Source organism: Copidosoma floridanum, unplaced genomic scaffold (assembly GCF_036245765.1).
Source record: "Copidosoma floridanum isolate Cflo_tuat_1 unplaced genomic scaffold, Cflo_Japanese_pri ptg000001l, whole genome shotgun sequence".
NCBI classification, from domain to species: domain Eukaryota; kingdom Metazoa; phylum Arthropoda; class Insecta; order Hymenoptera; family Encyrtidae; genus Copidosoma; species Copidosoma floridanum.
This window is the reverse complement of record NW_028321878.1, coordinates 107074-134120: the sequence shown is the minus strand read 5'-3', so window position 1 is coordinate 134120 and position 27047 is coordinate 107074. Positions and strand designations below refer to the sequence as shown.

Genomic DNA, 27047 nt, shown 5'->3' with positions numbered 1-27047 from the left:
AATTAAGTTGTGGCTTGTACGTAATCTTGCTCCTTCGCGCAAACACTGTACGCGATAAAGACCGGTATGTGTTTGGACGAGCAATGTCCACGAGGTTCATAGTAATAGTATACATCGCATATATCATGAGTCGTCAGCAAGCATGCCCGTAGAACAGTGAAGGTTAATCAGTAGTCATTGTGGCAGGTGGCTGGCGTTTCGTGACCGTCTCCCTCGTCATTAAGGGGAGAGAGAAAACTTGCTCCAAAGTCGGGCCTGTCACGCTGCTGGCGAACAAAGGCCATAGGAAACCCAAGGGTCTCGTTCTTGATTGCCGCATAAATTGAGACCCGCGCCCTTGGCTAAGCGCCATCGTCCGCGCCTCTCACCAACATATTATTCACAACTATACTCCTGCCCCTATACAACGTGCAATCCCTAAAACGCTCATCCCGGGTGTGAATTGTTGTTGGCGTTTTTACATTATTGCACGCTTTGCATCACTTGCCAAGAGTCCGTGTTGTCTAAACTACCGTATTCTGCTTGGTATTTAAATCATCAAAGCTTTACTATACGAGTAAAAACTAACCAAATCCTTCATTTCTTTCATTCGAGTACTCATTGCGACGGAATCATCAGTTATTACTACTTTTCCTTGCGTGTCACTCATACAAGGGGTATTTTTTTTCTCTCTCTCTCTCTCATGTGATGTGCCATTTGAGGATAGATTTTTTTTCGGCCATATTAATGAGTTGAGTTTGCTTGAGGCTTTTAGTGGATCAAAGACCAATGCCTGTGAAGTAGATGGAATCACTTTGCAGATGTTGAAGCTTGCCATGCCTTTCATTACGCCCATCCTTATATTTGATTGTTCCCTTCAGTCGGGTATATTCCCGACTGTTTGAAAGAAAGCACTTGTGACCCCTCTACCTAAGGTGAAGCAACCCTCTGAGTTGAATCATTTTCGGCCCATTAGCGTGACATGCGCGCCATCGAAGCTTCTCGAGGCGGTGGCACTCAAGCAGATGTCAACTTTCGTGGAGTCTAACAGACTGCTTTGTCTTTGGAGATGCCGCGATGCCTTGCCCCGTTGAATTCGCCTGAATATAGTTAGTGCCCTCGTGTTCCCCTATTTTGATTTCTGTTCCGGCATATTTGGATCTATCAGGTGTTTTGGTCACTAAGTTGTCTCGTTGCAGAAATGCTGCTTTAAGATTTGTCACCGATGTTGGTCGTTCCGAACACATCACCCCTGTATACAGAGCACTTCGTATACTGCCTTTTACTGAGCGACGAGTGTACCTCTCGTTATGCCTCTTGGTCTCAGTCTTGCGGAATGGTCTACCTGAGTACCTTGCTAATCAACTCCAGTTTAGGCCTCTTGGAGATGGTGGCTCTCTTCGTCGCTCCCAATTTGATTTGGTGATCCCATATGCTAGCACCTCTTACTATCAAACTTCGTTCCGCGTAGCTGGTCCGCGACTATGGAATACTCTTCCGCATGATCTACGCCGATGCTATGATCGGCCCTGTTTTAGGGTGCTCCTTTACAGTTGCTTTGTTGATAAGACGTTTGGTCACCTATAGTTTGCAAGTGTTCTGCTCATAACGCGTTACTACATACTAAATTGTTTTGTTTTTATATTTGATTTTTTTGTTTCCTTTTCTTATATAAAAGAAATAAATATATATATATATATATATGTGTGTGTGTATGCATAGGTATGTATGTGCGTATGTATGTACATATATGTATATTTTCTTCCTTTTAAGTTTAATTCTTTATTTTTGTTATACCTTTTTCTTTTTATGATTTATTAATGCGAATTTTGTTAGGCTAATGCCATTGTATAAGCTCAGTCATTTTGTTCTTTTTATAATATATACACTATGCCTCGGCGTTGTAGGACCTTGAGTCCATTGTCGACTAAATAAATTCAATTCAACTCAACTCAACTCAACTCTGACGTGACATCTCTTCTCTTTTTTTGGTACCATCGACATGGTGAATTACGTTTGATTGTTTTTGTTTTGATGCGCGGGGGGAAGGAAAAAGGGTATTGCGACGTCGCTTTGTGTTCTGAAATATTTTTATAAGATTTTTTTTTTTTTTTTTTTTGTTCATTGATGGACAAGATTAATTATTTCGTGACTTTTTTTAATTACATTTTTAATATTAATGTGTAAGATGCAATCAATTAATGCTTTGTAAGGGCAAATAGACGAAAAAACTTGACACAAAGGTCCCAGGACAGCAAACTCATCAAAGTTGCAGGTACTCGTATTTCGATCGCGATTAAATTACACACTATAACTGCATACCAAGCACGAGTGCAGTTGATTGGTTCGAGGTCTTGCAACACCATACCGATGAGCATCAGGTCGAGCCATGACCAACGCTCGAGTTCAGTAATCATTCGTATGTTAGTTCTTTGGTGAGAGAGCTTCGCCAACTGGTCAGCTGCTTGAGATCCCCTCATTCTTCCGAAGCTCGTTTCCATGCCACACCCGGCAGTATACGTGCATATAGATACGTAATAACGAAATGACTGAACGTACAACGGGGAGCATTTTCCTCGCTAATGGCTTTCGATCGTGGTGGTTGGCGTCCCAGGAGTAATAGTATAGGAGACGCAGGAAGGGTTCGCGCTAACTTTATTCGGTGGATGCCGGGCCGCTGTTTGCCCCAGGAGTTTTTGTTTATTAATATTTCGAAGCCTAGCGTAAGTACGGCTTATAGAAGGGCACGCGAGGCTTTCGCTGATGACCGCCCGTGCTGAAAACAATTCGCAGCGAAAATTACGGATCCTGCATTGTCTCTGCGATTGGCTATCCGCACATCATGTCAAACCGTACATTTTTTTAACAGCGACGGTGCACACGATAGGTAGGTGCTCGGAAAGCCAGCTTTATTCATATGTATATGTATATATGTGCCCACCGCGCAATTAAATTTGCATCTGCGATTACAAAACGTGTTTATATGGCACCATACTTAATTATTGTCCAAGCACTTGAACATCATACCATTTAATACACTGCAATTCGTATGTTACGTTCTTAAGCTTAGCAATCAATGTAATTGATAAACTAATGGATTCAGATAGACAACCAAAGCAAGTTCAAGGTTTGCCAATAGGTACGCGGAGATACCTATGGCTTATGAGTAAGGCCTACACACACGCACACATAAACATACAGAGAAAACGAGAGATAGGCCTTATATATTGGTGTACTTATATGTATACATATATGAAATTGATGATGTATGAATATATTTATATACTACTACTACTACTACTACTACTACTACCACCACCATCACGTTATTGGTTATTGGTCCGGCAATTGTACAAACAACATAGGCACACAGCGGGCTCGTGCAATCACAATTGTAGTTGGCTCCGATAGCAATTTGACTAACGAGCAGCGGCGTAGGTTCGCTTTCTCTCCTACTGCCGTGGTCTTCCCTTCGCGTCCAAACCGACGATCCACTAAATTAACATCATCTTTGTCTTTTGTGCTTTGCTGCTGTCTCTATTTACTATCGCCCGGCCGCTACTACTTCACCTCGTCGTCTCGTATATTATTTATTTTTATAGTTTAAAAAATCTTTAATCTTAATTTTTAATCGTTACCTACAGTTTCGAGGCGCAAGCTCATTAAAACAAGTATAAACATCTGCATTTGCGGCCCCGTCAATACATTAAATCAAAACCTCCTCGAGGAGCATTTCATCTAATTTTCATATCTAGCTCTAAAAAAAAAATTGATAGATTGTGCAAGTAATACAGTTCTTTGGGCTATACATCTTGATAAATAAATAATGATATTCATCCGCCGTCATCTATACATTACAACGTTGGACACGTTAAAGAGTTATATCACTATAGTACAAAAGCTATTATACGTTCACAAAAAAATGCAATAAATGTATATCATTCGAATAATAAAATTTCAAGTAAGACAGTATTTTCTTAAATAAAGTTCATCCCAAAGGTTTTTATGATTTTTTTTTCTTCAAATTATCATTGATTACACTATTATGTACGACCTTTTTGAAATATTAAAATTAATCGTTAAACACAAATTTTATAGTCCTGATAAATAGCTTTTCGTTCATTATACACCTTACAATGAATACTTGATTCATAGACTGAGTCATAGTGTTTCATTAATAAAGACATAAAATTTGATCATATTTAAAATCAAGGGCATTTTGTCGATTCATTCGATATTTGTAACTCATCGAGATTTTTGTCGAGATCGGGAACAGCACACTTGAAACAAGACATTTTCAAGTTGAATCTCTCTTGGATAATTAAATAAAAACTTTTAGTATCCTCAGCCGCTTGCTGTTTCGCGCCAATGAGGCCTTTACTTCTCAATGATGTGACGTTTACTTCGTACGACAGTAATAAATTCAAATAATTAACTATCTCCGTGGAATCGCGCAAAATGAGGGATAAAGCACGTACAGTACCAAGGTACAAAGCTCCGAAAGTTTCTTTTATCCGTTCACCTACAGTTTACACTTGAAGATCGAAGAGCACCGTTGTTTCGAGCAGAAGGACCTTCGGGAGCTGTGTGTGCAGGTGAGAGAGAGAGAGAGAGAGAGAGACTAGCGACAAATCGCAGGAAATTACGAGACGCCCACCGCGTGTGGTGGTGGTGGTTATACGACGACTCTTGCCGCTCCTGAACTCCTTGATGGAAAATCCTGGATGCAGAGGACTCGAGGCTATAGAGGTGGAATCTGCTGTCGGTGACATTTCCGTCGCCGTAGCGTGAAAGACGCGCAGTGTGCGTGGTCTTTGTTCGCTCGCTTGAGTTTGTCTATACAGCCTGAGGATGCCTGCAGGGCAGCAGCAGCCGAAGATAAGCAAAAGGAGGAGAGGGGAAAACAAAAAAACCAGGAATGAGAGAGAGAAAGTTCCCGTTCTCGAGTCTGTCGGATGTTTTTTTTGCGACGTGGGGGAAATAGTGAGTCTATACACAACCGCGTCATTCACGATCGAAAGCACCATTTCCCTTCATGTCGATTTGCACGCGCCCGGAAAATCTCTCTCTCTCTCTATATTAATGCGAATTTTGTTAGGCTGATGCCATTGTATTAGCTCAGTCATTTTGTTTCTTTTTATTATATATACACTATGACTCGGCGTTGTAGGACCTTGAGTCCATTGTCGATTAAATAAATTCAACTCAACTCAACTCTCTCTGATCTCCCTCTTAAAACGACAAGAATGTGCGATAAATCCACGCATCAAGCGCGTACCATGTAGTATCCATAGTTTATTCAATGCTAGGATTTGAGTTATACCTACATTATTTTTGGTCGCTCGATCACATTATGTGTACAGTGTTACTATAGTAATGCTGACAATACCTCTAAAAGGGGAAAATACAAGTTTCGCTTTGTGCAAGTTATATTATATTTGTCTGACTATAATGCAATATTTGTATTGAAAGTAATTACAAAAGTTAAAAAAGAAAAGGGATGTTCGAACATTAAGTACGCAAACTTTTTTCATCTCAACTTTAACCCAACAAGGTTTTTACCCGATAGTTTTTTGTTTTAGAATAAGTATAAACAAATCAAATAGTATTATTCTTATATTATTAAAATTATGTTATGTAGGTATATGTATGTCGTAGTCTTGTTGCTTTTTAATTTTTGCTGCAGTTAGATGCCATTAATCTTTAAAAAATCCTACCAAACAATCTACTTCATATGTATCATCCAATCATACAACAACGAATAAATTACATGACAATCAATCTACGTAAACTTAAGATCAGCTACATAGAAAACTAAGCTCAATAATAATTTCAAGCATTTTAATTTCGTGCGCAACGAATAAACTGTACCTAAAAAAAATTAAAACGGTACATGGATTGTTACTTAAAAATTTATTAACTTTTTAATACGCGTATGTATTTTTCATACATAGTGTTGAGTCTGGCTAAAAAAGTTTTGATGCGATGCAATCAATCTATTATTAAGTGCATACCTACTTGTACACATTTTTCCGGGCACTTGTTATTTTCTTCTTCGCAATAATTTATTATTTATTTTTTCAGCGCACAATGGTCAATAGATGACACGTAAATAAATTTTGTTCAAATCGGGAAATGCGTTTGTAGACACTGTATAGAATCGTAACACTATTAAAATACTATACCTTCTGGGCTTTTTGTTTATTTGTAAAATACTTGAGTAATCTGCCCCCACGTGAAAGAGGTAACAAAAAATTTCAAAGCCCGATCCTTATAAGAGTATACTCTCTCGCACTGCACACATGCGCGCGCACACCCGAAGATAGATTGAAAGAGTCACGCAACCACCACAAATTGCCGTCGACAAAAATATATTATTCTTAAGATTTTGATCTACAGCTAAAACTCATCATTGAATTCGTGCTCTCGAATAGTAAAACTTGATTCACTCGCTTGTCCCGCAAACGACGTGGCCTAGGCTACGGATTGCATCACATAAAATTGCATATATGAAACATAACGTGTCGTTCATGATTGACGATGACGATACAGCCAGGTCGTCCGACAAGAACTTTCGATTTTTGTACGCTTTTTCAAGCTGTTTTGAATAATTTGAACTTTTTAATTGACACCGGCTGTCCAATGTAATTGATTCAACGGAATAAGCCGTAGCAGCAGGGTGAAAAAGGGTGTGCGTTTGGTCGCGTTACAAGAAAGCACTATAATTTGTTAAAACCGTACTGCATTTAATAATTTCTACTCAAAATATAATATCCACTACTGCAAGCCACAGCGCCACGATAGAGTGTACAAGATATACATGTAACAGATAAGTAGACATAAAAAAAAAGTAAGAGATATAGGGTTATTATATTAAAGCAGTGCAGAAAAGGAGATCCCTCGTTGTAAATATATACGTACGTTTTCATTCGTTTAATTGCATGCAATGGGTATACCCTTTCTCTTTCTGCCGTTCAATCAACGGCCAACGTTTTTTCTCGTCCCCTCCTTCCTATCTCTGGTTGTGACTGCTCTACTTGGAGCGCAAATCGTTGATCTTGAAAGCTCATTTCGAGTGCCGCGTGTAGAAAGGGGGCCGGAACAAAGTATTGGAGTGTTTGATTATTATTTTTATAACAAGGAAAAAAAAAAAAAAAAAAAAAGTGCACACACGCTCACTCCAACATTTGATTTTCGAGCCATTAGTTTTCTTTCTTCTTCTCTGCTATATGTGCAGGGGAGATCGAGACTTTACGGAAATCCAACGAGGTTGCAGAAACGGTCAATTAACCACGAAAAAAAGTCCATGCCCTGTTGGCATTTTGCCGCGAAAATGGAAAATGACCCCAATCGAATCCAGAGTCCGCAGCGAGGGCCTCGCTCGAGAATCATTGGGCCGGTTGTCCGAGAGCGTGCACGTGAGCGATGGTTATCGGAAAATTACATTATTGATTATTATTGTTATTAAAGCATCAGAGTCGATCCCTACACAACATCCAAACCTTGGGGCTCTCTGCTAAACTCATCAAGCGTACCTGTACGTGTCATGGGGCTTGAAGCACCTTACCAATCCCGCGCTGACCAACATCTTCCAAAGTTGGGATGCCGATATTCATGCCTCCCGGCTATTTCATCGAGCTTCGTCAACTTTTTTTTTTTTTTTTTCCTCGAGACCAACCCTCATCGCTACAGGCTATATAAGTGTACTCAGAGATGATCATTCCTTAATTAACAATTAACAAGAATTCAATACCAGAATATTTGAATGGCATATCTCATCCAGCGAAATATGTTGTTTGAAATTTTTTTATTTAAAATTAAAAAAAAAAGAAAAAAAGGCATAATAACATGAAAAAATCAAGGAAAGATAATAAATCACACTTTCACGTGATATGACTTTCCAAAGGCAAAATTATTGACGTGCACCACGTGTAACAAACATTTTTGTAGCCGTTTGTAAACGATTGCATGTGCCGATTTGCATGTTCAATATATTGATACCTATTTATTGAAATTTCGTACACCAACGTTTATTATACAATTTGATATGAAAGTAGTGACTTGGCGTTATTATATGTCGTGTCAACACTTGATAGCGCCTGCAAATTCGATGTTTCGTTTTGTGGGCCTTTTAGCAGCAGAGCTTGCTCATCGCCAAACCACGTAAATGTGTATACCTTACATTGTATTACGTTGAACCTGTAAAAGGTCGAACGCTCTCTGTTTACAGCAGAGGTAACAACAGCGTTGATAGTCATTTCTAGAAGTAAGCAAAGATCACCTAGCCACTTTGAAATTATTTACTTGACATGGATCGTGAGAAAGAGAGAGAGAGAGAGACGAAAAAGGAGTCGAGACCCCTATGAGCGTCTCAGTTTGACTCTTGAGCTCAGTGCGTCGATTACTTTGCTTTGCTGCTGCCGCTTTAAGTAGCTGATCGCGTGACACGGAGCCGGCTCTCCTAGTAATACCTTGTGTATAATTATAATAGTGATAATAATAATAATTATTATTATTATTATTATATACTTACCTATTTTTGTCTCCTCGAGAGTCTCAGGTATTGCTTTGTATTTGAGTGTAGTACGGTACAAAAGTGCTACCGATTTCGAGATAAGGTGCCAATCAAGTGTTCTTCTTCATCTTGTTGTCCCGCGACGATCTTGTGAGTATGCACGCTTTTGTCTTTCCAAACTTATGTACGTATCGTTGTTTTACATATACGCTTTTTCTTGCCTCCTCTGCCTTATTCCGGCACAACAGTTCTCCATATTTATTTATTTTTACTCTATTCGAATGTTAAAAAATCACATGAGTTTAACAAATGTATGTATACTCTGATTCGACTCAACAAAAACTCAATTAATTAGTTGTCACTTTTTTCGGTACTATTGGCTTATATTTCATCACGCCGTGTGTTTTTTTAACGAATTATTTTATTTTTCAATTTTTTTTTTCGTCTCACAGATAGCTTTACAAAATAAATAAGTTGAGAAAAACGCGTGAAGCAGGAGTCGTGAGAAACATTGAGAGAGCGAGAGAGAGAAGGAGGGGGGGGGAGGGCTCAGTGTACATTATTACAAGTTGGATGAAAAGGTGTTGGACAGCTAGGTATAGAGTTATCGCCGAGTTTTGAAAAACATCTTTTCATTCACGTGCTCTCGTGAGCCATGCGTACTGCGGAGAATCGCAGTGAGCAGTGGAAGCTTTCGCGCATTTACTCTCGAAAGAGGAAGCAAAAAAAGTGTAGATACTGGATGAAGGGAGCGAGCCGAAGGGGAAAGATTATAACGTTCAAGGTATATCTTTTTGTCCTGTGAGTTGGCTCTCTCTCTCTCTCTCTCTCTCTCTCCCAACCTTACGACTTGCGTTTGCTCGCTCTTCAACTTAAACGGGCTCTTTTTACATTTACAAAAAAAATGAAGTTTGACTTTTCTTCCTCTTAAATTTTTGTAGATTCAGTATCTCATTTTCATTAATCGTGCACGATTAAATTTTTCTCTCTTTTTCTGTTTGATCGAAAAATTTGCTGATCATTGTTTCTGGTGGTTACAATATTTTTTTTTTTCCATTTAGATTCTTTGTTTTTCAACTTCAAACTTGGAGTTTTCCAAAACTCAAATGTTTTGCCAAAATTTCTTTGACACGAACAATAACATCATCAAACCGGATACGGAATACTTTATGGATCAAAATAACAATCTCGAGTTAGGTGGCTGGCCATCTAGTTTTGACAGGTAAAGCAGTGGTTTTTTTTTTTTTTAATTTTTTTCTATCCAATACAACTACTTTTTGTCCAATGTTAAGTATTGTTTGCATCGTAATTCTTTCATAACTTTTTTGAATAATCACCCATTAAATACGACGTCAATCAGTCATTCATAGGTAATTTATTTAGAGGTACTTGAAAAACTACAGATTATGAAAATAAAATTGTGAAAAGCAGATACAAAAGCAAAAGTTGAAGTACAGTACTCGATGCCTCTTTTCCTTTCTATTTGTCCGCTGGATGACAAAACAAAGTGGGCGTTTACAGTTGGCACTCTATAACGCAGCTTATGTATATATCATAATATACACGCCTAAGACGGAATTGAGCGGTAAAAGGAGAATCTATTAGTTTTGTGTGTATTGAGAAATAACTCGACAAATTCCTCAAATTTTCAAAATTTTTTTGTTCGAAAATACGAGATGTAGGGTAATATCACACATTATTTGAATGTTACATTTTTATCAAATAAAATTGTATTGATTTTATTTACTGTTCTTATAAGTATCATTATTATTATTATTATTATTATTATTATTATTATTATTATTATTGTTGTTATTATTATTTTTTTCTTTTTTTTTTTTTTTTTTTTTTTCTTTTTTAAGAGTGATTGTCATATATCTTGGACTGATTTCAGTTTTACTTTTTGCACCAAGTTTGATCATAGCGAAATTGATAGTAGGCGGTAAGAAAGGGGGTAGATTAAGAAAGATTATTAAAAAAAAAAAAAAAAAAAAAAAAAAAGTAAAATCACTGTAGCTGTGTTGAGGCTCGAAGGGTACGCTCAGTAACCGAACGCCTCGCCGAACGCTATCTGTGTTCCAGCCAATGAGCACAATGAAAACGTGTAGATATAGTTATCGGAGGCAGTATGGAAAAGGTTTACAACACTAGCCACGGGTTCACGTCATCTAACATAAAGGCATTAGACGCCGAGTAACAAAAAAATTGATTTATGGTTATTTCTTTATTTATTTACTTATTTATTTACTATTTAATATTATTGAGAAAAAAAAAACAAACAAACAAACAAACAAACAAACAAAAAAAAGAGAAAACGAAATACAACGGAAAGCAAACAAACTGCTCATAGTGCTTTTGGTACGGTTGTAATAAGGCACTGTGTAAAGTGGCAAAAATAGAAAAATCATTATCAGGGTGCCCTCAACAAATTTATCATTTTTTCTTGCACAATTTTTTTTTTATAATGAAAACGTACTGTTGTTTATCATCCTATTGTTATTCCTTCATTATTTGACCCTCACCAAAGATTAGAAAGCTTTAGTGTTATTAGTAAACTTTGGTATGGTTATGCAAATTACTTGCATGTATATATACTTATATTCTTGTAAAATGGATAGTATTTTAAAAAAGATTTCCAAAACTATCGTCACTTGTGAAACACAAACGAACAATACTAATAAAAATTGCTCGAGCCCGTTACATCCCCACTCGAATACCATGATTTTGTAAATTCTGATGCAATAATGAATGACGCGCACAAACTCTTCCGCGAGACGTTAAAAGAGAGAGAGAGAGAGGGGCGCGGATGGGCACAAAATTTTGTCGATGTCACCGGAGCTTATCTAGCGTTTAACGCCATTGTGTTTGTGTGCGCACGTACACACGGGGTCCATGTGCAGCTAACGCTCTCGTGGAGCGGATGAGCACTGATAACGAATCGACGGGGGCACAAGGGGCACGTTAGTAGGAGGACGCGGGAATCAAGTATAGAGAACAATGGATATGGCGCCGTGGCTGTACGGGGAGCCTGGCATCGAATAATCAAGTAATTAAATTAGGTACAGGCGAAATGATACTGATGATCATCGCGCCTCGGTGCTCCGATGAAATACCCCCAGCTTATGCAGGTACGTACATGTATACGAAAATGGGTCGTCAAAGAGGAACCTCGATAGGGTCGAAAAATTTCCGAAATAAGTGTGCGTATGTGTTTACGAATTAACCTTCCTCATACCTTTAATGCATGTGGTTGTAAGTATTGGTGGAATTTAACGACAAAAAAACAAAAAATTTATTCATACGATGTTACTCTTTGACGAAAAGCTCTCACGGTATACATATTATGGGTGTCTCCAATTTGGTTGGTCTCGTTCGCCAAAGGGGTAGTGTTATTGTGATTTCATCGCGTAATGCTCTACGATCCCCATACCGCTGAGCTTCATTTTCATAAATCTACGTATAATCTTGATAATTGGGTCGTCGCTGGGACGTTCAATTAAAACGTTAAAACATTACAATTTGTAGAAGGCAGGAGAAGTCCGGCCTGGACTGCCACTCGTTTTCCTTAATTTTTAATTAAAGATGTACTTACTATGTGCAGAGGAAGGTTGTACCAACACACGTTGCTTGAACGTTCCATGTAATGAGCCAATGGACAAGGTGCACCTACGGGCATTGACAAGAATTAATTAAACGATTTTTTTTTAATGAATCATCAAGCGCAATAAACAGTATATTTAGTATTACGAAGACATGGACTTTTTGCAAAAATGTGACATACATAAATATGTCATCAAAAAAAACAACGAAAACCATTAATTTCCTTGCATTATAAGAGTATAAATTAATATTTTCCTTTTGACTGCAGTAAGCGGAAGCATTTGGAAAAATTGTTTATCAATAGAAAAAAAGTGCGAGATAGCGAGAAACGTCAGTCACGTCAGATAATGTACTCCTTCGAAGGTCCTCTGAATTGAAAACTCACATAAATTTCCCTCTTGGTTTCTCACGGCTCTACTGCTTTTTCCACCTACACGTATACGCACTCACGTGTATTCGCTCGCGTGCGCAGTTCCTAATGGTTTGTCTCTTTCTTTCTCCTTCCAGCAAAAAATCAACCAGTTCTTCTTTCTCTCTCCTTTCATATTCCTTCGCCTTTCGCTTATTCATGCGTTACATCCCGAATTCATGAATCTAGAGCTCGTCACCACAAAAATATTGAATCTCTCTCGTAACCCATCGATCGTTGACCGCGGTTCATCTTTTCTCTCTCCAGCTTTGCATGTTTCGCTCGCTCTTAATAAACATAAAAAAGAAAGGCATATCTAATTAAAATGCGTGGACAAGACTCGGCTGCTCGGCATAATATCACACTTGGTATTGAAAATACCACCCCAACAATCTATACTTTGCTCCAGTTGCACGTTTTTTTGAATGTAGCGAGCGTTGCGAAGCCGAAAAAGGGAACGTGATCTCATACATGAGCAATGAAAGATGTGGAGGAATGAGAGTGGTTGCCATTTATCTTGAGTATATGTTCATTTAACTGCATAAAACTTTGACTCTTCGTAACTTTATCGAACTTTTAAGCTGCTCAAATTTGAAATTCATCAACAAACTTGCGTTTTATAAATCGTTTGATGTAGTCATATCCACGAATTTTTCATGTTTAGGCATGACTGCTCTACAAAAGGGTTCCATATTGTTATCACAACCCAAAATTGATCTTACGTGAATTGCCTTTTTAAAGCGTGGAAAAATAATACTTGAATTTCAAATAAGTTTGATACGAGCTTTACCATTAGATACATAATATCTGCACGCACATGGGAATGTAATCAAATTTTTTGCCAATTAAATTTTTTCCAACGATACTATTCCAGCGCTTTTTTGCAAAACACGAAAAATATTTTTGCACGTGTTAATTTAAAAAACAAAGTATAAAATACACAACACGTCGATATCGAGGGCAACACAGTTTTATTCGGTTTGCTCGCGCCATGATAAATGTTGCAGACAAGCCTTGCGTGTCAAAACGTGATTTTCTTTTTTTCCACTAATTTAGAAAATCACGGGAGACCATCGTAGTATTTGCTGAAAAAAAATATTTACATCGTTTATGAGAACATAAAATTTTTTTATTAAAGTTTTTTCAGACTTAATAAAGCAAAAGCTTACAATGCGGGCTTGTAGAAGAATAGAGAGGTTCAGCCGTTTGATGAAAATTACGGTACGATAGAAATGTATTCGGACAAAAAACGAAATGCGTGCATCCGTACTTACATTATTAAGAAAGAAATATGCTCGTCAAAGGAAATGAAATCATAAAAGGCAATTTTTTTTATTGCTTTCTATGCAAGCTTAAAAAAAAGTTGCAAAGCACTCCATGTATGGAAGTCAAGTAAACGTCGCCTGCTGTGAATTCGATTTTTCACTATACTATGTATTAGCTATATACCGAGTACAAAATCATCTGTACAGCTCGTTAATCCAAAAATTATAATCTGAAAATTGTTTGTAGGATTCAAATTTTTATGGACAAAAAAATGAAGGTACTTTTAAAAACTAATTCTTCATCTTCCAAATAATACGTTATAAGGTTCTCCAACTCTTATTATCCGAAATTGGTAATTTTTTCGTGATAATGTACTTTGATGCTATTGAGTAGGGATATAAAATTTTCCGTGATTATTTGAAGGCCCGATCAGTACGATTCGCCTCAACACAGAGCCGCACTTTCCTCCCATTTGAGATGCCAAACCTCCTTAAATGTAGGGAAACACGCGTACAACAGAGGAGAGAGGAAATTGAATCGATGGTGCTGCAGGACAACTATACCAGCACGACGCTCAGAGCCAAGCCAAGCTGGTCGGCTTCGACAGCTCAGCAGAAATCCTGACCCAATCATTATTACCTGCGACTCTGCGCGCTAATTGAATGCTATCGAGCGTATTGCACGGCGCCCCCCGAGTGCGACATCCCGCACCTAACGATAATCAATTCTCTCTCTTTCTTTCATTTTTTCTTGTGCCTCTTTTGATAGACCTCCCCAATTGCAAGGTACAATCGTAGTTATCCCAACGGTAGTGGAGTACAGTGAAGGTGCTCTCGTTATAATGTGTACGTATAGACTGTTTCTCTGCTGTCTCGCGCAATTAGCGTCTCACAAAATTTTGCAGTGTCCAGATCATTTACAAGTTCCAATTTGCGGGCTCGATTTTCCGGAAAAGAGAAGATATGATACTCTGTTCTCGGATCAGCTACGGGGAAGATGAAAAGACAAAGGAGCATGAGGCGGGAGGGGGGGGGGAGGACCGACTACATTTGACGCTGAGATGCTGCTCTATATTTATATCATACCATCGCTTGGCTCTACGCCGTGACGAAAGGAAGAGAAAAAAACAGGGGTGGGGGGGGGGGAAGGAGAGGATTAATAGCGAGTATTACAGGCGACTCGGAAGTGGTAGTCGCCGTCGTCGACTTGTGCCACAGTAATTTTGCAATTCTGCCCTTTTATCACCACCACTACCTTCATTTCTTTCCGATCCATCGCTTTTTTTGCTGCCGCGAAATTGCTGAATCGCCCGCCGAGAAGCGTTCTCCTTCTCTCCGATGTCGCGCGTCATATTAAAAAATACGCGCGTGCTTGACTGTGCGCAGGAATCGAAAAACTACGTGGCTTTTGCATCTCTCGTATCATTTTGAGTGTGACCCTCCTGAACCTGAGCATTTTTATCGCCATTTTCTGAGACTTTGACTTGATTATTTTTCTCGTTTCTTTTTTTCCCAGGCTCTTAGGGTCCGCTTGTGAGAGAGAGAGAGAGAGAGAGAGAGAGAGAGAGAGAGAGAGAGAGAGAAAGACATATTTTCCATCATTCTTTTTCATTTAAATTAACGATTGCTCTTCAGATCCACTGCGGGTAGTTGCCCGGTACACCTAAATACATAAGCGGCATCTACTATACCAGTTACGGTTATGTCGGAATTGCAGACAAGATATTATATTATAAGCGTGAGGTTAAAATCGTATAAATCAACAAAATTGCGAAAAAGTAGATTCAGTTATATTTTCTAAATAATCTGATACGAAAGGATCAATCGGCAACTAAACTTATTCGTACTTTGACGACTAAGCATTCACGTCTTTGCCAGTCCCCGTGACAGTGTTGATAAAAATCCCAGTAACATTCAGAACTGCGAGCCACTTGTAAATAACGGTCATTACCTTGTTGTACAAAATTGGTAAGATCATCATTTATCCCGTTAGGAGTTGTACGTAATATTATTCACAGTCCCCAATACTCACGTACCTACAACACTGTAGAGCTCAAGTGCACTGACTAGTTGACCAAACATTATCAGTTTAACGCGCTTCATCAAATATTTTACACAAATGCTTATTGCACTGTAATTGTATGAAAGCACTGTAGGAAATTTCATTTTTCATGCGCATTGAAAATGGCTGATGATTTATTTACAAACCACTACCACCAGAGCTTGTTTTCAGAGCTTCCGTCAATTGTATTATTTACTGTCATATTTGATTTAACAGGTACTCTCTCAATTCGTAAAGGCCCACTCGTAAATTCGAGAACATTTACATCTTTTTTTTTTCTTTTTCGTTTCCAAACTATGTACACTTTCACACCTTCAATCATGTAATTTACTATACACACATCCAAAAAGCGTGTTATCAACGCGTACCGTTAAAATGATGAAAAATACACGCCAGCGAATGAAAAACTATGGTGATGAAAACAAATAAAAAGAGTATATTGGTACATTGATACGGCCAAGTGTCAATCGCGTCTATCCCACTACCCCCCCCCCCTCCTCCTCCTCCTCCTTTTTGCTCAGTTGATTTAAAGGGTTGACGTGCATCCGACGTATTTTTCTTCATTGGTAGGGGATTAGCTGAAAACAATTATGCAAATCTGCCGTCCACAGCATTGCAATAGCCGCAGTTGCTTACGAACGGCACCCTCCCCCCCTCTCTCTCTCTTGATTCCCCACAGGGGACAAACGTAAGCCAACAGCGAACGAATGAGTCTGCTCATTTTCTTACTTCCATTCGATCGATCTTTGCTGCTGCTGCTGCTTCTCTGGACGACGAACGCGAATACTTTTGCTTTCTCTTACTCTTGCGGAAATTGAATCAGGCGTCCTAGCTCTTTTACTTCGAGGCTGGCAGACACGTAGTGATGCTTTAAACAATACAGAGTAAAGAGAAAAATTTTATTGCATAAGCACATAACAGAGTTGGGCACTTTATTTCAATCAAACAAACCAAAGTCTCACGTACTTGTGTTATACGCACGTATATAGTACTTCTTATACATATAACTACTTTGTTTTAATGGAATTGAATATTTAAACAATTTATTTATATCGTATTCAATAACAACATTTCAAACAAACTTTTTTTTTTTTTAATGTTCATCAATACTCACTGACATGACGGCATCGTGTAATCCTTTGCTGCTTAAAATTTTCTAGTTAGTTGTCTGTTTAGGCGCTTAAGGTGGTTCTTCACCTAACCCATTTACTTAAACTTACAGGAAAATTTGGAGGGATTGTTATTAAAGTTATAAGGCATCTTTTTTTAAAATTTCAAGTCCCTTTATCAGGCAAATTTTTGAAAACAAGTCAGTCAAAAAATGCACTTTTAACATGTATTCTTATGTAGGTTACTTTTCCATACTACGATATCATGTAATATCTCGTAAAGTAGACTTAAGATCGTAATAGAAAAAGTTTGTAGTGAAAGAAGAACTTTTAAGCTTTCTAATAATATAACAAAAGTTTGGGCTAATCAGGGAAATAGTATACGATATTTAATCGTAAACGAAATGTCTGCCGTGTAAACTGCGGCAACGTCTGCTTGAGTAGGAGCGTACATGCCATTTTCAGAACCTTGCGTCGAAAAAAAATTTTTTTACAACTCTTACTCTGACTTTATTAGCTTGTTTATTTGTATGTAAATGCAATGATATTATATTCAAGTGCCAGTACAACATATTTTATGTTGCAAATAATACGCTAATCGAAAATTAGAAAACCACAGGGTCCCGTGTCGCTTTGATACGGCACCATCGTGAAGAACCACCTTAATCTTTTGACATTAAGAGCGTTATATAAGCATCAATATAACTATATACAATATCATATTACTATACAGTTTACTCGATTTTTCCCTGGAAATCGCCATGGAGATCCGGTTGATTTGATACGTATTTGCTCCTACCCCCTGGCAGAGCGTCCAGCCAGGCATAAGTTTAAAGCCCGTCCCCAACACCCATTATCTCGTTTGATTTTCTTCATTCGTTGTTTTTTTGTCTCCTTCACAAACTAAATATCGACGGCCCCAGTAAGCCGTCTGGTAATCCCAGCTCGCAAATATCATTCATTAGCTTGTGTCATAGTGTACATGCGTGTATATAAATATATGATACATATAGGCATACGTGGCGTTAATCGTATCCTATAAATCAATACAGTCTTGGATATATACATAATTAAAATCTTGGATATATATATACATATGACAAAAATTTTTTTAGGGCACACCTTCGAGATAGGGCTCATTTTACTCGTAGTGCCATGTACTATGAGAAAAAAATTTTAAACACGAGGTTTAGTGAGATTTTTCCTCATACATAGACAACCGGTTATCAGTTTAGAAGTTCGCGAGTCGGGTAATATTTAGATACGCGGTGGCTGCGAATCTACCTGCCGGCTGGCTCTCTTTCTCTCTCTCTCTCTATGGGTGGTGCACGGACGTGTGCGGGTACCTATAAGAGGATCAGAGTCTATACTTTTTGCTTCCCGATGTCCCGACCAATCTCGTCATATTTCACAAAAGTATTTCAATATTTCAACGGCTGCACGGCTGCTTAACAAGCGCAAAAATTCTCAACCAATAAGTACAGGTACCTACAGCGCTCGTCGAAAATATTTTTCGTAGCCGGATTTTTACGACGCATGATATTTTGTTGTCGATAACATCACTGCAACATTATTACATACTAACAAGACTCGTGTATATATTATAGTGTTGTATCTTGTATCGTTATGTAAGTGCCCATCACAGAGATGGGCGGTGAAACAAGGATTGACGAGGTGAGGAAAAAGCTTTTTGGCGCTTTTTGGATTAACAGCGTGCAAACTTCTCTTACTCGTAGGCCCCCTTTTCTCTCCGGTGAGTTGAACAGCCCAACTCCGGCCTCTCTCCCTCAACTCATCATCTCTGCCTTTTTCCCACCCACATTAATAATGGAGCACCCTCTCGGACATGACGGATTATTGTTTTCCATAGGATTGCTATTAACATCTGTCGACTCGCACTACCCGTGGCTATTGTATACAAAGAAGGGGAAAAGACAGCCAAAAGAGCTTGCAGCTTGCGGAATTAAAGTTACTTAGGTACATGGGATTACGTCGTTAGCCGCGCTGTGAAGGAACCAGCGTCCCTGCTTGTCTTTATTACCTCACTTTTTCTTTCATGATCAATTTATACGAGTCATCGGGAAATTTAGAATTTCATTGTATACATCATGCGTGTGCGTTTTTTTTTTTTTTTTTAATACCGGTGGCTCCAGATATTTTCATTCTCTACAATATACCTACTATCTTGTACTACTTGTACGTCTCTCAAACAATGCAAACGGGGCTTAAAAAACTAGACCAGCGTCGTAGGTTCAGTTGTAAATACCGCGGAAAATAAATTTATGATTATGTGATTACTTATAAAAAAAAAGTTTTCTTTTCTATTACTTTTGCCCTCAGTTTATTATTTAATTATCGTGCGGGTACTTTTTTCATGCATACGTGTGTGTGTGTGTTTTGAAACGTTTATGGTTATTCAATAATAATGATAGATATTGTAGCACAGTTACGGATGTACACGTAATGTGCGACTGTAGCGACGAATCAAAATTATTCTTCAAAAGCTATGAAGCATGCAGCAATGGTCTATACAGGAAAAAAAAAAAAATCTAACTGGAACGAAAAGAAAGTGCAACAACAAACGGTAGCATGCCAACAAGTGAGAAAATAAGCATACTCGTGCTAACGACTGATTTTGATTTAGAGGTCCTACTTGTTGAGCGAGACATAGAGAGGCGAGGACAATATTATATAGTGCTCCCGCTTCGCGTATACGTCACGCCATCAATTTTCCGTTTCTCTCGTGTACCACCCTCCAGCCACGTACGGAAATAAAGAGGTGTTACCTGACAAAAACGTATCTCAAAACACGCCCCCTACACCCTTCGTCTGCTGCTGCTAAAGGGTTAGGCGGAGAGAGAGAGAGAGAGAGAGAGTGGCTTGAGACTTTTTGCGAACGAGAAATGGCAAAAAGACAAGTACCGTAGACGAGAGAAACCTCCAGGGAGCACCAAAAGTGGAAAAAGCATAGCGATGGGTGGGGCTGCAGGACGGAGGAATGTATGAATGCCTGGTACCTATGGGGCCTTTATGAAGCTCTCGTTTGATCGTTGGCACTCGTATGAAACTAGGCAAAGTATTCAACTTTGCGTAAAAAATTGATATTTTTTTTTTTTAATTCATTTATTTATTGCAACGTAAAAATTTTATTTGTTTGCTCTCTTAAAGTAGTGCTTAGACAAACGCGATTTTCCGCGAAAGCTGCAGATTTGAGAAAATTCGGGTCGTGGTAAATCTTTGGTTGTTTAAACTATTTATCTATCCAAGGTGTAACGTTTCACAAACCAAAATTTTTCAATTTCATAAATTTATTTAAAATCAAAGATTTGGCATATATACCCAATAAAAAATGTTTGGGGTGAAAATAAAACGCGAGAAATCACGAAAACAATGAAGATGGTTTGTCAGTACGAGTGTTATTATTTTTTCAAAGCACTCCCGAGATCATTGTTTCATGTGGGTGATTCGCGTCGCAGGGCAAGACTTAGAGACGAGGAGGAAGAAAAAGTGGAAAAAATACGGCAAGATGTGGGAGATGCTGGATGTAGGGTAGGTAGGCGATGAGCAAAAGGGAGAAAAAATTCGGAAGCCCCATGTAATGTACTACACTGTTGTTGCCTCTTGTTCTCACTCTTTTTCTCTTTTGCTCCCTCTTTCTTTTTCTCTCTCGCAATCACCTAATGCAGTTCTTTGGAGAGAGGGGGGAGGGGTGGATGGGACAAGTTCTCTCGTCTTTCCCCCATACATGGTACGGAAAAAAAATCCAAAGAGCATCACAAGAGCACTCGTAGCTTAAAGGCAATGGCAGCTCCTTGATTCTGTTCTCATCCCATATTACATACGTAAAAACTCGTAAAAACCTCTTCGTCTCTCGCTACGCCAGCCATCTCTCCTGCTCCAACGTTGGGACAAGGCGTAATTTATATGCATGTATCTAACACCTGCCAAGAGAGTGTGCATGTTATGATTAAATTTTAAATCAATAACCTACTCCCTTTTTTTAAAATTACTCATTACTACATCAATCAACTTTTGTTGTTATTATTATTATTATTATTATCATTATTATTATTATTATTATTATTTGCTTCCGGGCAGTAATCAAGTTGGAAAAAATAATCAACGTATTTTAGTGGTAATTATGACGACTCAATTGAAAAGTACGCAAGAAAGGAAAAATGCAGTCCCACAAGTTTAAGTATTGGTACAGGACTGCCTTGCACTGTATTGGCACACTTGAGTATTCGCTCCGAGCCGATGCAGAGGTTGCGCCGCCTCTAGCCAAAATCAGGCAAAATTTCTTGCATGTAAACAAACGGCTTAGAGCATATATACATGCGTACAGCTGCTTGTGATTGGCAATTGGCAGGCTAGAGAGAGAACGACGATCCTCTCCTGCTGTCTTATTTAGCCAATCACAAGCAGCTATACGCATGTATAGATGTTCTAAGCCGTTTGTTTACATGCAAGAAATTTTGTCTGATTTTGGCTAGAGGGGGCGCAACCTCTGTATCGGCTCGGAGCGAATAATGGACATAATATAAAATAAAAAGTAACATCTCATTGCGGGCTTTTGTTTTCCTTCGCTGCCTAGCGATTCCCAACTACTTAGTTTGATTTCCTTTTGCCACTTTTGTCGATTTATCACGTAAAACGCAGCGCATTGGTATGCAATATTTGGCAAAACTACAGTTAAATGGGATTGAGTGTGTCGTATGCAACAATTCAATATAGACATCTCTATCCTTGAATCAAATGAATAATTAGGTATGTTTTTGGCTAATGTGTACTCATTTGAGTCCCTAGCTGATTGAATAAAAAATTTTATCAAATTTCTTTTCCTCTCTCTCTCAATACGAAATAAATCGTTTCAATTATCTCAAGAGAAAAGCGAGAAGAGAAGGATATAATAGAGAGCCGTGCAATTTTTCCTCACCACTGTGCTCATAACTTTTTGCGAATTGAATTTTATAAACTCATTAGTTTGGAATTTTTTTTTTTTCATTTTTTTATTAAAATTATTAACAAGAAACAATGGTAGGCTTCAAGTTTTTCTACGACATTTCAATCTGTTTGATAAAAAGATAATTTAAAAGGATACAGCCAATCAGCAATAAAAATGACGACGAAATTCGCATCAGACTCTTTTATGCCTCGATCGATGGTAAAAAAAGAAGTAAAGATAAAGAGGGAAAAATAAAACCTGAAGATGATGTAAGAATGAAAAATAAAAGGAGAAAGAAAAAAAAAAGAAAAGAGTACCATATGTCGTGCTCTAGGAAGATGAGCCGAGCCGCAAGCTCAACTTAAAAGAAACAGATGGGATATGTATGATTTTTATCTTACACTCGTAGGTTGTGAATACGCGTGCGAGATGGGGTGTGGGTGGGTGGTATAATTATTTCGTCGCTCTTCTCTTCTTCTATCCAAGTGTGGCTTCACTTTCAACACCACCCCTGTCCCCGTGTCTTTGTCTCTCCGCCTTCCCTCCAACAGTCTCTTGAGTACGAGAGTATAATAATAATAATAATAATAATAATAATAATAATAATAATAATAATAATAATAACATATGCATGCGCGTGGGTCGAATTGAAAAGTAATCTTTGATCATAAATGTCACCCGAAGCGCATTGACAACTACACCTTCCCGGCATGAATAGAAACTCGCTCAGCTTTGAAGTTTCAGTGACGAGGCTTTAGGACCATGCTTCCTTCCACCCTTCCCTCCTCTCCTCCTTATGTGTGCCTGGACCCTCGAAACTGTTCTTCAGCTCGTAAAAGGAGGGACTCTATACATGAGTACAGTAGTACGGCGAGCGCCAGTAGCCGACGGCTATTCAAGTCGCGTGCCAATGTCCCAGCCTCCTCCGTAATCACTAGCTCCGCAGCAACTACAACCATTTGCCTGAAACGAAAATGAAAGCCACTGGACCATCTGCACCACTCTGTATCTATAGGTGCACACGCATGGGATTCAAACTTTGAACCGACGAGACCTGCAGCAGATTATAATATTCGCGTCTAGCCGTGATTTCTTTACTGATCGCTGCTTGACGATGATGATGATGATGATGCAGTTCCTCAGGTGAGGAAAATGAGGTACCTAAACGCGAGAGAGAATCAGAGAGGAGATGGAACGACAAGGGAAAAGGTGTTGACGGGAGACGAGATAAAATAAAGATGTAATATATACGTACTCTGAAGCACCTCGTTCCTTCCTGATCAAGTTCGCGCTATATACTACAACCATTGCGTCATTTGGTATAGAAAAAGCGTCTCGCCATGTACGTCTTTGAGTTACAAGTCAAAGGAGCTAGTGCCGAGTGTTCTTAACAACAACATCAATAAAAATCTTACCTCCAAGAAAATAACAATAGCCGAGACTGCGGACCAAGAGAAAAAGACTTGAATTACTTACTAAAAAATTTTAATTATCACAAATGGCATCTTTGACTCGAGTGATAAGGATAAACGAATAGCCCGCCGCTGCTTCTATCTGGTTCACTAATATAGTGCTGCTGCTTCCGTAGATGTAGGTCTTTCTCTCTCTCTCTGTGGAGTGGTTTTAAAGTCAATTTGCGAATTTACGGAAAGCCGATAAATTCTCCATTCCTTGCCAGTAAATCTCGTAACCGGTGCGCGTCGCGCCTCCCAACATAACATCTCCGCCCCAAAGAGAGAATTACCCCAATGTGCCCCTCCTGAATAAGATCGTTTCGGCTTGTACACAAGCAGTTTTGGCAATTTTGCAGCCCCTTTCGACGTCACGAGCATCAAGACTCGGTCCTCGAGTGGACTTTGATTCTTATTACGCGTAGCGTTAAAGCCTTTCAAAGACGGATCTCCGTAAATGGCATCTCGGGACCGTTCAAAACTTTATCGAGACGTCAAACGATGGCTGGTTAGCTGATATCATCCACAAAGTGCCACCTACAAATCAATGAAAAAAAAATTGAAAACACTCGAAAATTATTCGCAGCCGCTCGATTGTCAAGTATAGTGCTTCATTTCTCGCCGACTACGTCTTTGATTCTCTTTGGTGTGTTACCACTATATAATTATAATATATACTAACACACCACATCGTGCGCTGCGGAATAAGTACTGTCTATACTCGAGCCACCTACGGCTACTTAATCTATAGTGCAATCTTCTGAAGTACGAGCTACTTTTTTTGCTGCTGCTGCTGCTGCTGCTACTCCCCCAAAAATTTCAAACGATCCCTTCCTTGTGTCGAGTTTTACTTTTGCGGTGGAGAAAATTAGTGGCAAACAATTTTTTTGTCATTGTTGTCAATGTTCGAAAAAGGTGTTGAACGAAATTAACGCAGCAATGTTTCTATTTCTTTCTATCAGTGGGCTAGCTGTTTTCTCATTCATCTTGTCTACACATAAAGCCGCAAACTGCGTGTTGGCAGTGCCGAAATACGTCATTCCGAATTTCGCAGTCCAGAATTCAAAGACAATACTTGAATAATACTTGAAGGAGCAGAAGAAGAAGAATAATAATAACGTGCAGCAACATTTTGGCTCAGCTATATATTATATAGGGACGATCGAGGGGACGATGCGACGCGACACAAACTTTGTTAGTTCGACCTAGTTATATTCTTTCTTTCTTTCTTCTGTTGCCGTAATTTTCTTGTTTAGTAGGCGTTGGGCGTTGCTGTTGGTGCTGCCACCCAAGTAAAATGTAACTCATTTTGCGTTATATGTATGATACATTAAAAGCGGACGTGCGTATCTTATTGGGTTAAACTGCCGTCTGTCGTCTTTACGTACAAGTTCGCCCTTGTTGGAAGTTAAGATTATTTGACACAAATTCAACAGAATAAACATATGTATGCTAGTTTTTACATTTTGCAATGGTCACCCCATGGCATTCCCGTTTTTTTTTTTTTTTTTTTTTTTTTTTTGTTTTTTTTTTCAAACAAGCAACGTTTAAAATGGGTTGTAAATTTTAAAAACTACTTGAAAAATGAAAGAGTGGAGGCGCTCACCGCTGTACCGACGAGCAATGTGACATAATTGCGTTCAGAGTAGTTACTAAGCCGCATTCAAAATAAGAAAAGAGCATTACGTTGATTGCCTTATCTGCTCTATGAAATTGAGTTTCTAACTCTTTGCTCCCCCGAGGGTAATGAGAAGAGCGAGCTCAAGGGAAAAGGCGCAGAGTTGGAATTAACAGTGTCTACATTGTCATTGTGGCCGTAACGAAATAAAGGTCTGTCGCAGCCTGATGCCAACTCGAACTCGAGCACGCGGCTCATCTCTCTATCTCTCATTTTCACTTATTTTACGTCCGCCTCTGCAAATCTCATTACGTGTTCCATCGTCTTACATAATTTACCCGTAAACACTGTCTTTGCCTTGGGCTGGTTGTAATCGGCTCTCCGACTCGCTCGACGCCTCAGTCTGTTGGCATTCCATTCTCCAAAGAATAATTGTTTTACTCCAAGTACAATAGTATCGCTATGGGGAGCCAAGTAACCCTCGCTCGTTTTCGACTATCACACTGTAGCCGTTTCCCTTGCTTCTTGCTTTCTCATTGTATAACGGAAATTGACTCACTTCCATACTTTTGCAACTCTTATTATACTTGACGCATTTTAATTTGCAACAGTATAGACACATGGTATTAATTTTATGATGAGTCAATAAATACGATTCATATAATAATTCAGTGTGTGTGTGTGTGTGTGTGTATAAATACCAATAACCTTAATTTACAAGTTGATGAAATAAGTAACCTTAACAAAGTGAAAAAAAGTGCTTCCGTCCGAAACTTATAATGATTCGGTGTATTTGGGTGCCCATCAACCAGATCAGGGATAGGTGTTTTCATACGTGTGTGCTGAAAGAATCATGAGTCGAGACCGGGACGAACAATAAATTTTTTAATATTTATGTTTATAAATCTCGCACAAGTTGTTAACGATGAGAGAGACAATTTTTTAATTTTTGTAAGGTTGAATTAATCGTTATGGTGTATAGCTCAATGTTTTCTAATTTTGGCGATACCTCTTCGGTTCCTCAAGTTGCGTGTTAACTATCAATAAATGAAAATTTTTTGATTATAATAAAAAAATCGACTGAGAAAAAAAATGATATAGTAACTGCAAAGATACACATAGTATTGTTGATTAAAAATTACGAATGCCTATAATTATGTTGATCATCTAACTTTTTATCTTGAATATTCTCTGTTTATTTGAATTTCATATTTAAATTGTAGTGGGAGAACAAGCTCTGGCGAGAAAATACATACGTTTTATTTTTCAGTGTCGAGAAGACAGGAAGAAGACAAAATTGGAGAACTTGACTAGAAAAACGTGAATTTTAAGCTAGTTGGAAAAAAGGTTGGTTGAAATTAGATGACCAGGAAGTAAGGGGTGAAAAAAAACTAGAAATAGAAAGACAAAGTTACTATACGATGAAATCATTTCGTTACTAATGTTCCAGAATATCCATTTATGTATGTATGTATATTGGTATTAATTAACTAATCACACATAGATTGATACACTCGAACACATAAATTTGTCTCACTTGATGTCTATTTTTATTTTGTGAATTTATTGTCTTGTGATAATAATAAGTAATTATTGTTACATAGACGCTCGACTGATTTGTCTTGATGATAATACAATCGGCAATAGGACGGAATAATGAAAGAAAAATGTAAATTTAGTATTATACATGAAGCGAAAGAGAGAGAGAGAGAGAGAGAGAGAGAGAGCATGTAGCTCCCAAGTAGGTATCCTCGGAAGAGGCTTGAGTAGAGGAGCCAGCGATAAAAAGGCCAGAATGAAAGAGCGAGCGAGTGAGTAAGTAAGCGAAAGAACGAACGGGACGTACGAGTGGCCAGAGGCACGTAATTAAAATCAGTAAAGTCGAGAGTTCCGCAAGCTCTGCAGGGACAAACAACTGAGAGGCTGAATGAGGGGACCGATGAGCGGCGAAAAATCACTGAAGAAAGATCAAGGTAACAGCCATAGAGCGAAAATAAATACTCTTAACGAGCACGGGGGGAATTTACGATCTGTTTGAGGACACTCGATAGATGGCTCGTTGCTACAGGCTCATCGTTACCTTTGCCTCTTTGT

The 27047-nt window shown here is 38.6% G+C and overlaps 1 protein-coding gene across 16 annotated transcripts in view; it reads left to right on the top strand.

Moving 5' to 3' along the window:
- Positions 1 to 27047, top strand: part of LOC106643102 (CUGBP Elav-like family member 1) — a 218151-nt gene that overhangs the window by 136664 nt on the left and 54440 nt on the right. Inside the window, exons 1-2 of one of the 16 annotated variants that reach the window (XM_089598227.1) lie at positions 8372 to 8644; positions 9556 to 9716. The exons of the other annotated variants lie outside the window; for them this stretch is intronic. Of the exons in view, the coding sequence (XP_089454353.1) occupies positions 9601 to 9716 (116 nt within the window). The 5' untranslated portion in view covers positions 8372 to 8644; positions 9556 to 9600. Of the gene's footprint in view, positions 1 to 8371; positions 8645 to 9555; positions 9717 to 27047 lie in introns of those variants that run through there. 16 annotated transcript variants of the gene reach the window in all.